This window comes from Gallinula chloropus (assembly GCF_964237585.1).
Source record: "Gallinula chloropus genome assembly, chromosome: 5".
Taxonomy (NCBI): Eukaryota; Metazoa; Chordata; class Aves; order Gruiformes; family Rallidae; genus Gallinula; species Gallinula chloropus.
In genome coordinates this window covers 30,931,378-30,945,225 of record NC_140090.1, presented here as the reverse complement: position 1 = coordinate 30,945,225, position 13,848 = coordinate 30,931,378, and the positions used below count along the sequence as shown (strand labels likewise).

Below are 13,848 nucleotides of genomic sequence, written 5' to 3'. Positions count from 1 at the left end.
TTGCATTTAGTTTTACTGTCATGTAGCCCTGAGCATGTTGTCAATAGGGTTTTGATCTGTGCAGCACATGGGGCCTACAGCTCAACTTCTCGAGAGGAAAAAAATTAGCAATTCCATTTACCATTTGACATTCTGCTTCCCCCTAAGATTCTGGAAAGCACAGCAAGTGTGTTTCTTAAGTAAACAATAAAAAGTAAACCATAGAGCTCCCTTCTGAAGGGATGAGCAGTGATCCTGTTTCAGAAGGAATTAGTTCATTTTCCACCAGCACCACCGGGGTGGGGAGGGAAGGGGCTGCAACCTTCTTTATGCTTTATATGTTGGCAGCATTTCTCTTAAAAAGGAAAAGAAAAATTACAGAACACTGGAATTAGATTGTTCTCTACCTCTGCTCACAAGGAAAAGCAGCCAGCTACAAGACCAATGCACCTTGTTTCTCTTTACATGACAGCTGAATGGTATTTAATCTATGTTGGGATCACCTCTGCCTGCATTCAGTTCCAGGGCAGCACCCCCCAGCTGGCAGCAGATGCTGTTTGCAGAGACAATAGCTATGTTACAGCCCAGCAAGAATAATGTGAGCACCAAGAAGAATAATATGAGCATCATGTGTTAGTGGTCAGCATGGGCAGGAAGTCGGGGATGTGGTTGTGGGCTACGTGATGCCCTTGGGCTTCAGCAGCCCTTTCCCTTTGTGTACAGGGACTCTATTTTGTTTCTAAGGGAATTTTCTGAGAACTACTTCAGTGTGGGTTTGGCAGTTAAGAGGACAGGCACTTCAGCGATGGAGTAAATGTCAAGACCATCGCTTCTAGATAAGAGTATAGGTGTCAAGCATAACCTGAGCAAGCAGAAGAGGGGAGAGAGGAGCAATTGAAGCAAGAGCTTGCACAGGGGTTGGCAGGCATGCATGGGGCAGGGTGAGCACAGGGCAGGCTCCTGTCCCCTTCCTGCACTGGCATTTCCCACAGCACAGTCATGCAGGACCATTATGTAGCACGTACTTTCTGTCAAGTTACCTGGGAAAACTACACTTGCAACACAAGTGGTTTGACAATATACAGTGAATTACAGGGTACTACCAAAGTGACTGTAATGCACTTACTGACATGCACACCCCTCCACACCACACACCCCCCCCCCCCCCCCCCCCAAAGTGATGAGCTGGGAAAAGAGCATTTAACTGGCTGAACATGGGATTGTTTGTCACAGGATTCAAAAAGACTTGGGCTGCCTTTGTGGATGAGGCATTTTTTAGGTGCACAAATCACTGGCTTCTGCTCTGTGATATTAAAACCAATTTGAGAAGTCACACAGTGCCTGTGCTGCCAGACACAGTCAGGCTCTGGTACCACCCGGCCTGAATTTGTGCTGCAGTGTCCAACCCCAAGGAAGCCAGTGACTGCCGGGAGGAGCCCCTGGGCTGGCCAAACGGGCCACGGAGAGCACAGGAGCGACACAACCGCACAAGCACGTGGCTGGGCTGTGCACACCAACACGTGTGTGCATGGGAACCCCAGGAACAGGCCTGCAGGTGAGCTGCTCACGGCTGCCTGCAGGAACTGCTCTTCTATTGCTCCGAAACAGTGGCTCCAGGTGGGCGGTGGGTGGCAGCTCTGCCAAACTCCTGTTTACTGAGGAGCTGAGGACACAGTGTCTTCCCGACAAGGCTGCCGGTAAGGCGCTGGGGTTACTTCTGGAGGCAGGCAGCAAGTGTCCACAGCTCCACAGTAAGAACCTTATGCTGACATGGTGCATGTCCCCTCCACATCCCAAACCAGTTGCCCTGCACAAGGCAGGCTCAGCCCCTGACAGCATGTTTTGCCTGTACTTGAGCATGGTGGGGTGCAGATCACCTGGCAGAGTCAGTCTGTGCAGCTGTCAGGTTTATCACTGGGTGCTGGAATGCTGCTTCCAGGTAAGCGATCCTATCTGGTGGGACCTGGTGTGTGCCTACACACCTAGCTAGATAGCAAAGTCCTGCACCATTAGTCACTGCAGAACCAGCCTTAACCGCTTGCTGTCCTGCCTAAAGTGCTTCTCCCAGTACGATAGTGCACAGCAGATGGCAACACGGACACTCGCATCAGCGTGCAGCATCCTGCTCGGCTAAGAGCTGTCATCTGCTTGGCCTGAGAAGTATCAACGGGCACCTCTTCAGGGCCTGATCGCAGCGCAGGGTGAGGGACTGATACTGTGCAAACAGCAGAACAGCAATAAAAGTTGATAGTTAACCCTCTTCTACCAGTGAGGTGTGACCTTGGCCTCTCAAGGAAACATGCTGTCAGCGAGGTCATGGGCACCAGCCAGCCAGCACATCAGCTCCCCCAGGATTAAGCCCAGTTTGCCACAGAGCCCAGCTGCTGCACCCAGGCTGGGGTGAGGGCACAGGCATGCTACCCCTCCCCCATCCCCAGGGCAGCACTGGTAGGGTTTGGGCACATGCAACATGCTATTCCTGCACCATGAATGCATACTGGGCTCACCAGTCCCCCATGATTCCCAGTGATGAGTGCCCCCACAGCCCTGCAGCCTCTCCGCCCACCCCCCAGTTAGGTTTTTATAGCAATCAATACTGCAGAAGCAAAGAAAACACTGCACACTTTTCTTTTTTTTTTTTTTTTGGATCTTCATAAATAACTAATCTCAACACTTCTTTGAATAAAATTTCTTCAGCTTTTCACAAAATATAGTACAGTGATTTAAACACCGGCGAACAGCAGCTGTAACGGCCCAGGCAAAAACCAACATGTAACCCGGCTGACGCACACAGGGCACACAGCAACAGCTTCTGTCTCCCTCCTGCCACTTGTTGCTGAGAAGCCAGGCTCAAACACAAGTTGACTGTATTAACCTACTGTTAGATCAAAGCTGAAAATGCTCTTGCATTTTTCAATAGGCAAGGGTTTGTAGTTAATATTGGACTTTTTTTTTTCTTGAGAAAGAGATAAAATAGAAGCTTTACACAGTCAGTTGCACATTGAAAAAAAAACCAACCCACAAAAACAACGAAACACCTTCGACAGGGTTTTGTTCATTGTATTGCATGATGTGTGTTTAGCTGTATCTACAAAAGGCACTATAGAAAGAGAGGAGTCCAGCGAGGCGTGGATTGGAGCAGGTTGGAGTCATTTCATGCCCTGGATTACAACACGAGCCTACCCACAGCGTCTCTGCGCCTGACCTGCCTCGCTGCCGAGAACACACCTGTCCCAAACCCGTACCAAAGGTCACTACAGCTCCTGTATGTACCAACCAAGCTATAATACAACTATTTACAGGCTGTAACACAACATGGTGCAATTCTGGCCAGGACAAAGTACTGCAACACATGGGAGGGGGGGGCAAGCCCTCAGTCACAAGCGTGCTGATACGTGCGGCTGAGCAGCCGCAGCTGAGCAGCCCTTGCCGAGCCTTCAGCCCCTGCTGCTGGCTCTGCTGGCCAGAATGCCCCAGGGACACTCACAAGGGACCTTGGCAGTGCCTTTATCAGCAGATGTGCCACTTGAGCGTCCCCTCACTTCCCAGGCTTCGCTTTTAAAACGAGGTGGAACCCTTCTTGACTGAAGTGGCCCAAGGGTGCTGAGAACAGCCTTGGATCCTTGCAGCCCCGCGGGAGCAAAGCCAGCGGTTGTTCCCCAGCGCTCGAGCAGCTGGGTTACGGCGCCACACTTGAAGGAGGGAAAAAAAGGCCTCGAGTCACGGCTGGGCGGTTACCTACGTGGTGACCGCTTGGGGCAAGGGGGAGAAATAAGTTTTAAAAAATCATCTGCTTTCACAAGCAGGCTGAAGCCAGAGGCAGCTACCTCTGGCCAGCTGTGCCCCATCCTGTGCCACAGCCCCCTCACCCTTGCTGCATTCAGTAAAGTTGACAACAGCTTCCCCCTGCTCCCACCCCCTAGCCCCCCCACCCCAATCATTCTACTTACTGAAACCCAGCTGTCACCACCACTTAATGCCAGGCACTGGCTCTGCTGCCTGACCTGGAGAAGTGAAAAAGGTTTGAGAAGCTGGAGGAAAGGGAGTACGAGCACGCTGCTGTGTTTTCCTAACTGAACTGCTCAGTGTCCAACCCAGCACTGTCTCTAACAGAGGTGCAGCTTTAAAAAAAGCAGCAAGAAGTGTTGAAGCTGGCTGGCTGGCTGGCAAACCCAGCTGCTGCTCCCAGAGAGACAGACTGCTGCCTGGCTCAGAATCCCACCGACACACACACACTACCTGCTGCAGAAGCACAACCAACCTTTCAGGGTTAGTTGTGCCACGCTCAGCTGCTGAGCCATGTGCCAAGGCTGGCAGGCAGAACCTCACGGCTGCCTACCTCACCCCAGGTAACCTGCACAGCACGAGGGAGACGTGAGGAACTCACTCCACTGCAGAGGTGAGAGGCCCAGAGCAGCATCAACCCTTCCCAAAGCACACAGCTGCTTGGGAGGAGGCTGCTCTCGGTCCCAGAGACAGGGGTGCCCCTGGGTTGCTGCAAACCCCGTGCCAGGATGCAGCCATGTCACCTGCACAGCAGCCCCCTGGCTCCCTGGGGCGAGTTCCTCTGTGGACAGAGGGGCTGGCTGCCCATCGCAAAGCACCAAGTCAAACTCCCTGAGCCCCACCGGAACCAGCCCCAGCCCAGCACTGAGCCCACTGCCCAGGGAGAGCCGCTATGGGGTCGCCTGGTCCCTGCCTGCACTGCAGACCTGCCCACCTTGAGGGCTGGGTGGCAGCTCCTCTCCACAGCCCCTTCTGCTTGCACCACCTCCACCCATGAAGCCCCCAGCCCACACGGCTCCCTCCCTCTCACTGGACTGCTGCCTGAGTGTGGCCAGAGGCAGCATTACCCCAGGGGGCCCTGGCCCTCTCCTCCGCAACACAAAGCTGTGCCCAGGTGCCCTGGGAACACTGTCCCACTCTGCCCAGGGGGGGTCTAGCTACAGCAAGGCAGGGAGGCAGCCCCCACTGCCAGCTCTCCCCGGCCCTCTCACACCCTCCTGCCCAACTCTGGTGAGAAGTCCTGTGCCAGTGCCAGCTCATCACTCAGAGTCAGGGGCCACCACCTGCCTGCGTGCTGCAGCCCTCCCTTTCACCCTGGTACCAGCAAGACCAGCCCAGAGGCTTCTCATGGGACACAAATCAGTGCTCAAGGGCTACCTGCCACCTGACCAGCCCGCAGGCAGGCAGCAGCCCAGGACCCCAAATAGGGCATGGGACCCCAAATGGGGCATACACGGCAGCACCAGGCTCCAAGCCTCCCTGTGCCTCTGCCCCTACATCGCTGGCAGCACCTCTCCCTGCCCTGCCTGGGACCACAGCTGCCCCATGCCCTGTGGGCACACGTGCTCAGTCCCAGGCACCACCGCCACGGTAGGGCTGAGGATGTTGGGGGTAGCCCAGCTGCCACCCCGTCTTTTGTGGCCCAGGGTCTTTGCAACCCTCTCCTCACTGTGGCTGGAGTCACCGAGGTTCCCTCCGGTCACACATGGGACAGCGGGACCTGCTTGTGGTAAGAGGCCATGCTAGGCAGCACCGTCCTGCCCACCAGTGCTGGGCTGGCCTCACTGTACACGGAGGCACCTGCGGGCTTCCTGGCCCGGCAGCAGCGGGCGGTGAAGCGCCTCCAGGACTCGAGTGTCTTGCCAGACCAGATCCAGACGCCAGAGGTAATGCCCACCACAAGGCACATGAAGTACTTGAGCATAAAGACGGCGTAGTCGGGCTTGGGGCGGTGGGGGTCCCCCGGGCAGGAGCAGTTATGTGCCCGCTCCCACGCCTCCCGGTTGTGCTGCTCGTAGATGTAGCAGGCGATGACGATGGTGGCGGGAACGGTGTAGAGCACAGTGAAGATACCGATGCGGATCATCAGCTTCTCCAGCTTGTCAGTCTTGGTGCCACCCTGCTTGATCACGCTGCGGATGCGAAAGAGCGAGACGAAGCCAGCCAGCAGGAAGAGGCTGCCAGTGAAGAGATAAACCACCAGTGGTGCCAGCACGAAGCCTCTCAGGTTCTCCAGGCTTTGGTTGCCCACGTAGCAAACCCCAGCCACCGGATCACCATCTACGGAGCTGAGTGCCAGTACAGCAATGGATTTGGCGCTGGGGATGAGCCAGGCAGCCAGGTGGAAATACTGCGAGTAGCTAGCAATGGCTTCATTGCCCCACTTCATGCCAGCAGCCAGGAACCAGGTGAGGGACAGGATGACCCACCAGATGGAGCTGGCCATGCCAAAGAAGTAGAGGAGAAGGAAAACCACGGTGCAGAGGGCAGGGCCCGTGGTCTCATAGTGGATGTGATGGTGCTCTGGGTTGCAAGCCACATTGGCATGCCCTGCCACCAGCCTCACAATATAGCCCAAAGAGACAAAGAGGTAGCAAGCGGAGAGGAAGATGATGGGGCGTTCAGGGTACTTGAAGCGCTCCATGTCGATGAGGAAGGTGGCCACAGTGGTGGAGGTGGACAGGAAGCAGAGGATGGACCAGAGGCCGATCCAGAAGGTGGCAAAGGTCTTCTCATCCTGGGTAAAGTAGGGCTGGTAGCAGGGGATGGCACAGTTAGGTACCTGGCCGGTCCTGATGCGGTTGTACAGCGGATGGGACTCCTTGGAGATGGGGATTAGGGGAGCTTTGCACTTACAAGTCCGGGTGCAGTCCAGCCCCGAGGGGCGCTGCCCACCAAGCGGTGTCAGGTTTTTGCCTACGTCCTTGGCTGGGCGCGTGGGCTTCCCGAAGAAAGGTGGCAGGGTGGTGGCTTCTGTGCGGTTGTATCCCATGCAGAGCACCTCGGTGTCCCCCAGCACAGGCAGGCTGTCGCAGTTCATCCTCTCCGGCCAGGCGAAGCCGTACTGCTGCATGATGGGCGAGCAGCCGGCCTTGGCCCGCTCGCAGACGGAGCGGCAGGGGGGCAGCGGCTTGGTGTAGTCGGGCAGGCAGATGGGGGTGTACATGCTGCAGAGGAAGAAGCGCAGGTCCGGGGAGCACTGGATCTCCACCAACGGCCAGAACTGGTGCACCTCCAGCCCGGCCTCGTCCTGCGTGTCGTGGTTGAACTGGTTGGGCATGTAGGTGAGGTTGTAGCCGATGCCCTTGCACATCGGCACCGTGATCTCCTGGCACACCAGCGCCTTGGAGGCGGCGCGCCCCGCCGCCGGCAGCCCGAGCAGCAGCGGCAGCCCCAGCACCAGCGGCACCGGCAGCCCCCGGCCGCCCATCGCCGCCGCACGTCCTACCGCCGCCGCATGCCCCGAGCACCTGCCGCCGCCGCCGCCGCGCCGGGAGCGGGGTCGCGCCGGGACCGCCAGTGCCGCCGCCGCCGCCGCCACCTGCGCTCTGGGGCGGGCGGGCGCCCCCGCGCCGCGCCGCGCCCGCGCCCCGCCCCGGGCACGCCCCCGCGCCGCTAGCCACGCCCCGGGAACGCCCCGGGGGCCGCCCCCGGCCCGGCCTTCCGTCGCTGGCCCCGCCCCCGCCAGGGCTCCCACGGGCCGCCCCCGCCCGGGGCGCCGGGTCCCGCGGCGGCGAAGCGAGGCCCCGGCCGCCGGGAGACCTCGCTGCTCCCGGCCCGGCCCCGGCTGTCGGAGGCGTTCTGATGGAGCCCCGCCCGCCGGCTCTCGGAGACCTGCGGTAGCCCCGGCGGCCCGGGGGGAGGCGGTGAAGTGAGAAGGTGGCGGTGCTGCCTAACCAGTGACCGCTCCGCACCCGCCCCGGGCCCCGCGTCTGCTGCGGGGATCCTGACTCCCTCCCCTCCCGAGAGCCGGGACCCTCCGCCCTCCCCGCGGGAACCGGCAATGCCGCCGGTCCGGCCTCCACTCGACGGCGCGAGGAGCAAACGGGGACGGGGTTAGCGGCTGGAGGAGACAGGCGGCGCCTGCGGTGCCGCTGCCGCTTCGCCCCGCTCCTTTCCGAGCCTTTCTCCGCGGGAAGGGGCCGGGGCCTCACCCCGCCGTAACGGGATAGGGGAAAGGGCGCGCGGCGGCCCTGCCCCGCGTTTGTTTGCCTTGCTCCGGCAAGAGTACACCAGCCCGGGTATAAGGGTCACGGCGGCATCTCCCGCTGCCGCCCGCTCCCCGGCTGCCGGGCAGGGCAGCGCTCCCGGAAAGCTGAGCCTCCGCGGGCAGAGGGAACCCGCCCTGCCCGCGCCCGCCCAGGTGGCAGGGTGCAGGCTGCTGCGTGGCCGCATTCCTGGCCGGGGCTGCCGGCCGGCTCGCCGCTCCGGATCGGAGCCGCAGGAGAGGCTTCCTCGCAAGCAGGCGGCCGGCGCTGGAGCACGGGGCGAACGAAGGACGGAAGCCGGTGCTTTCGAAAGAACCTGCCTGGGACAGAGATCCCTTCCCAGTGCCCTGGGAAACGTGGGCTCCTCACGGAGCTACTAGAGTGCCCAGCACAGCACGCTCAGCTGCCTGACTGAGGAGTCTGAATCCGTGCACTAACACCTACCTAAATTACCAGCACGGTTTTCAGTGGCTTCCACTGCTCCCAAAGCCCACGGCACACAGGGGAAGTCTGGCTGCTGCAGAAGCCATGTTTGGGGGTTACTGCTGCACCTGCTGCTGTGGCAGCACCCTTGTTCTGGCCAAGGCTCCCACGCCCTTGCACGGGAGCTACTCACTCCTGAGCGAATGTGGACGCAACGTGCAGCACTGGATCCGCCAGTCAGGAGGCCGGCAGCACATGGCAGACAGGGACAGCTCACACTCAGGCCTGGTGCTGGGGAACATCAGCACCCAAAATCTCACACACTCAAACTACTCACAACTGCATCCAGAGCCCAGAAAGCAGAGATGCAAGGTGTGCATTAGCTCCCACCTTCCTCCCAGGGGTAAGGTCTGGCTCTGTGGTCAGCGGCTCTCGTGCCTACAGGCAAAGCACTGACCATTGCTATCTCAACCAAAGTCCTCAGGGATTTTAAGTCCAGAGACCTCATTACCACCTCCTGAATCCTCTGCCCACTAGTGCACCCAGCCTAGGTGTGCATATCATTTGGCACTGTCAAACTTGACGCTTATCAACTTCTTTTTTTTGAAAAGTGGGGAAAAAAAATCCAAAGAAAGAAAGAAGCAGCTCAAGGCCCTACTACACCTCCTTGCTTTGCACTTTAAGTTTTGTCTGTAATAAAGCTATACGGGAGAGAATTAGAAGTCACATGTTCCTTTGGAACACAGTGGAATATCCCTGTAGCAGGAGTCATAACTTTTAATTCTCTCCAACAATGAGTTTCTGTGAACTCGCAGCCCAGCAGAAAGCAATCACAGACAGTTTCATTATGGCCTTCAGTTGATTATCCAAATTATAGCTGAGAGCAGAGGGCAGCCTTTTTATTATCATCATTGCTGTACAATTAGAAAATGCAGATGAAGCTCCATGAGAGCAGAAATTCTCTTTTTTGATGGTATTTTTTCACTTTTATAAGTGTTCCCTTGGGCAGTATCTTGGTTTGATTTGACACACAATGGGGAACTGGTATATAGGTGGGAAGTGAGAAGATAAGAAGGGGAAAATGGGGCAGCTCTTCATTCAGTTAATCTGTCAACTCTTATAGCCTGGTTCAGGTTTCACCACTCGTCCAGATGTATCTAATTCTTAGAGCCTGGCTGTAAATAATGCTGTATTTGCTACACTGGGGACACATAAAATCCAATTAAGAGCCAGGTAGACATCTGTTGGCTTGCTCTGTGCTTCTGTTTCCTTTTTGTTTTATATGAATACGTAGCAGAGCAACCAGAACAGGATTAAATATGGTGTAAGTGCAAGTACAGTTGATGATAGGCTTGTTATTCATCTCTACAGTACCAGAGTACAATGCTTTACTTGCACCCAACACTATTTGTGACAGAAGATGTGCCTGCACAAAAACTGCTAAACCCTGGAACCAAAAGAGAAAGTGTTTTCTGCCCCTAAGAACTTGCTGTTGTTAAAAACCTCTACCGATTATTAGGAAACTGCTTTACCTTTAAACCATGTGCAGAGGGGTTCATGAAGTTCCATCGTGCCTGACAGGTCTGCTTGGAAGTCCATCTAGTTGCTTCTTCTGACTCCAGTGCAGAGCATGGGCTGACAATGCATGTGTCCTCACGGCCATACCTTCCACCAGTTGAGGAATTTTCAGCTGGGATGCAGTGGTTCCTGGTAGCAGAGGAAAGTAAATAAAGTCTAAGTATTTCTGCATTTGGTTCTTTCACTGCTGTATTGTCAGCCTACACTGTTTACCTGGACAAACCGCCCTTGTGAAGGTTACTGTGACTTTTAAAAGACTAGAAAAGGGCTAAGTGAGCTTCCTTTGTTAGGACTAGCATTACCATTGTGACAGAACTCATTTTGCAAAGAGCTTTTCAGCCCAGGCTCTGAGCAGGGGCAAAGCTGGTGAGCACTGACCTCACTCTTGGCTTTGCCTGTACGAAAGCAGGGCTGGAACCTCCTGTCCCTCTCACTGTAGGACCAGTGAGGCGTCCCCTGGCTCTCAACCCTTCTTGCTTAGAGCAGCAAATCCTGGTTTTGCCTGCACTGCTGACAAGTCCCAGTCTCCTGGGAAGGAAGTGTTGGGGACTCAGCACAGGTGACTACGGGGGCTCCTGGTGGCGGTGGGCAGCCTGCCAGTCGCCCCAGCTGGAGGCTGTGCTAGCTCAGGCACTGCTCGAATTAGCAGTGACCCCTGCTAACGAACCGCTGGAGCGAGGGGGTGCTGGGGACCACGGGGCAGACTGCAGCAGCATGAGACTGGCAAGGCTGTGCCTTACTGCCTGCTGTGGGCACAGCGACAGGCAGCCATCGAGTTTGGCATCAAGATGTGCCAGCTCCAACACAGCAGGCCCACTGGGCAGTGGTACAAGAGGAGATGGACGTTTCCCCTGCTCACAGGACACGGCTGCACGCTGCACCAAGGCAGGCGTGCTTCTGCTCTGACCCGTGGCAAGCATCCGAGTTCCTGCCTGAGAACTGTGAGGCCGTGGGCTGCCAGCACGGCAAACCCTGGCACCGAGACTGACCTCACGTAGCTGAACCTGGAGGGGGGCTCCTAAATAAGAGAACAAGGTCCTTGCTGCCCCACAGGCAGGAGGGATGCGGCAGGTAGGGAGTCAGGGCAGCTCCCAGCCCTTCACAAGCAGGCAGAGCAGAATGAGAATCACCGCTGCAGAGGGACCCCAGCACCTGAATCCTACCACAGTGCAGCAGCAGCCAACAGCTTCTCATATGTGCCTGAACGATTTAAAAACTGTGGACTGGAGACAGGAATTCAGATTTAAATCACTTGAATGCTTTTCACCCTGGATATCTTGTTGAAAATCCAAACCAACATTAATACTGTTTGGGTTTATATATACCTGTACAATCACCCACCTCAACATATTGCAGGAAAACAAAACCATGCCAAACTGTAGCTATGTTCAAAAAATACATGTAACTAGGCAGCTTTTGAGTGATTTAGTGCAAAATCCAATTTCTGCCAGCGACACAGACATCAGCAACACCTGACACAAGTGCTGTAGCTTGTAAAGGGCCACCAGAAGTTCAGATAAATAAGACAAAAGTAAAATCAGGAAGAGTGGCTGCATTTGAAGCTCATTTTGTGGGACTCATCAATTACTCCATAAGAATATTTGTGCATATAATTACACATAAAATGCACATAATTAGTTCCCATTGGTCTCCCCAGGAACTGGGACTCCTTTCTGCAAGGTATGGTTGGTACACCAAAGGGCTATCCCCATCCCAAAGTGCCACCACCACAGCATGCAGAAGGCAGGGGCAATTCGGGGCCCTGGCCCAAAGGCACAGGAGTGTTGGTGGGGGCAGGGAAGGGTCCCTGCCATGCCACAGCCCAGACACCAGCACCACAGACATGGCTGAGCTCCGAATCCTTGCTGTGATTCACACAATGCTCAGGTAGCAAACTTTACATTTGATTTTCTCAGGGGGCATATTGCAGCACAAAACTTTTCAGATATGCAGTTTTTGAAACTCACCGTGGTGTGCTGTGCCCTTTTTCGCCTTTTTTTAAAATAACAACATTGGCCCTTGAAAAGAAAATAGTCCCCATAGTGAAGTTGACATGATAAATTAGTGTGGCCCTGGCAAAGCCCTCATTCTTCATTGGGCAAATACTTATTTATGGACTTTCAAATTGTGGCTTATGTAACAACAGGGTGAGTGACTTTCAGAAAACCTCCACCACGTATTGACCTGATAGAGCCTAATGGGTCCTTCAGAGCAATTAGGATTTATTGTGTTAGCGTCTATTGTGTATAGAGACCATTTTAAAAACATGTGTTATTTACCCAGAAGGCAGTAATGACTGTTTAAATACACAGCTAGATTGTTTCTGAAATACTTGCTGCTCTATACATTGCAAAGAAGTTACTCCAAGTATTTTTCAGAGTTAAATACTTCGCTCCACCGGGATTTCCAAGCAGGGTTATTGTACCACACATAGGTTTGTATGCTTACAGCTGTAAGTGAATTGAGCTCTCTGAAAAGCTGCCAAATGAGCAACCTTGGAGCATGAAATCTGAGATTTTTTTCTTGACCAAGGGGCCGGTGCTCACCTCTCTAGTGGTCTGAGCAGCTCAGGTCGTTTCCCAGCTGAGAGAGCAGGCTACTTCCCACAAATCACTTGAGTTTTGCCCTGTCTGATCTGAATGCCCAGCAAAGGTGACCTGAAGAGCCACAAAGCTGTGGCTTCCATCATGGCATATCTAATCCTCTATGTGCATGGGAAGTGGGACCATCACCACTCCCCTGTAACTTACTGGGGACTGGCATGCAAAAATACAAGTGTTGGCTTCTGGCCACTGGTGTGGATTTGAGAAGCCTATCCTCTGGCCAGGCTCCTCGGGAGGCGTGAAGGAGCATGGCTTCACCACGCAGCAAAGATGGGTGCTGGCTTACACCAGCTTTGACTCTGACCACCTGAGTAAAACAAAGCCCCAGCTCATATATGGGAACTATCAAAAATGCCACTATGAAATAATAATTATAATAATACAGACCAATTACAGCTTGCTCTATCTTCAGACCAATGCTGCTTTGACCAGTGCTATCTCTAAATAGCTGTTGCCTTTTTCTGCCCCCTCCTTTGCCGTGAGAGACCTTTGGGGTGAACCTGCTCACAGCAGTTCAGCTCTTCAGCTTTGGCACAGTGTTTTCTCTGCCCCCTTTCAGGCTACAACTTTTGTAAAATTGTTTCTATCTTCTTGCTTTACACTGAAATGGAAATAATACCTGTTGCAGTGCTTCATTCCAGGGACAAAAGTACTCAGCAGTTTTCTAATCCAGCAAAGAGAGATGCAGATTAAAGGGACCTCTGGCTGAAAATGTTGCAGCAAATACTTCGGAGTTGAGAAGCAAGTTTGTAATGGCCAATGCAGAAAATCCTCTGGAGAAAACACTCGAGCAGCCTGTAGTGAAGCTGGCTAAAACTTGCAATTTCTGTTTTCTGGAAAATTCCAACATTAAAAAACAATGTAAAACACACCAATTTGTGCCAAACAGGGCAAGCTGCCCATACTTCTGAGAAATCCTGCAGCATCAGGAAAAGCTCAGAGATTTCCTGTCACAACATGGAGAAGTCCTAGAAGCCCCCTGCCCAGGGAGGCCTTGGGAGCAAAGGACAGGGGAGGTCCCTGAGTCAGGGACATGGAAATCGTGGGGTGCCAGGAGCTTGCTGGGAAACCGGGCAGACTTCAGCCAAGAATCAGCCCCGTGAGCACTTGTCCCTTAGGCCCTGCCTGGCTTTCAGGGAAAGTCAGTCAGTCAAAATAGAAATGTTTCCAAGAAACTTTCTGTCTCTGCCGAACTGGCCCTTTACAAAGACACTGCTAGGAACATCTGTGGTTACGGGTGGTCTCTCCTGGCCTTAAAATTCTATGACTTG

At 54.7% G+C, this 13,848-nt stretch overlaps 1 protein-coding gene across 1 annotated transcript; it reads right to left on the bottom strand.

Annotated features, from left to right (window-relative positions):
- Positions 1 to 5,464: 5,464 nt before the first annotated feature.
- On the bottom strand, positions 5,465 to 7,195 carry FZD5 (frizzled class receptor 5; the record flags this gene model as incomplete). The annotated part of the gene is made up of 1 exon (XM_084264959.1): positions 5,465 to 7,195. The coding sequence occupies one exon, from the start codon at positions 7,193 to 7,195 to the stop codon at positions 5,465 to 5,467; it is 1,731 nt and encodes a 576-aa protein (XP_084121085.1).
- Between the last annotated feature and the right edge of the window lie 6,653 nt (positions 7,196 to 13,848).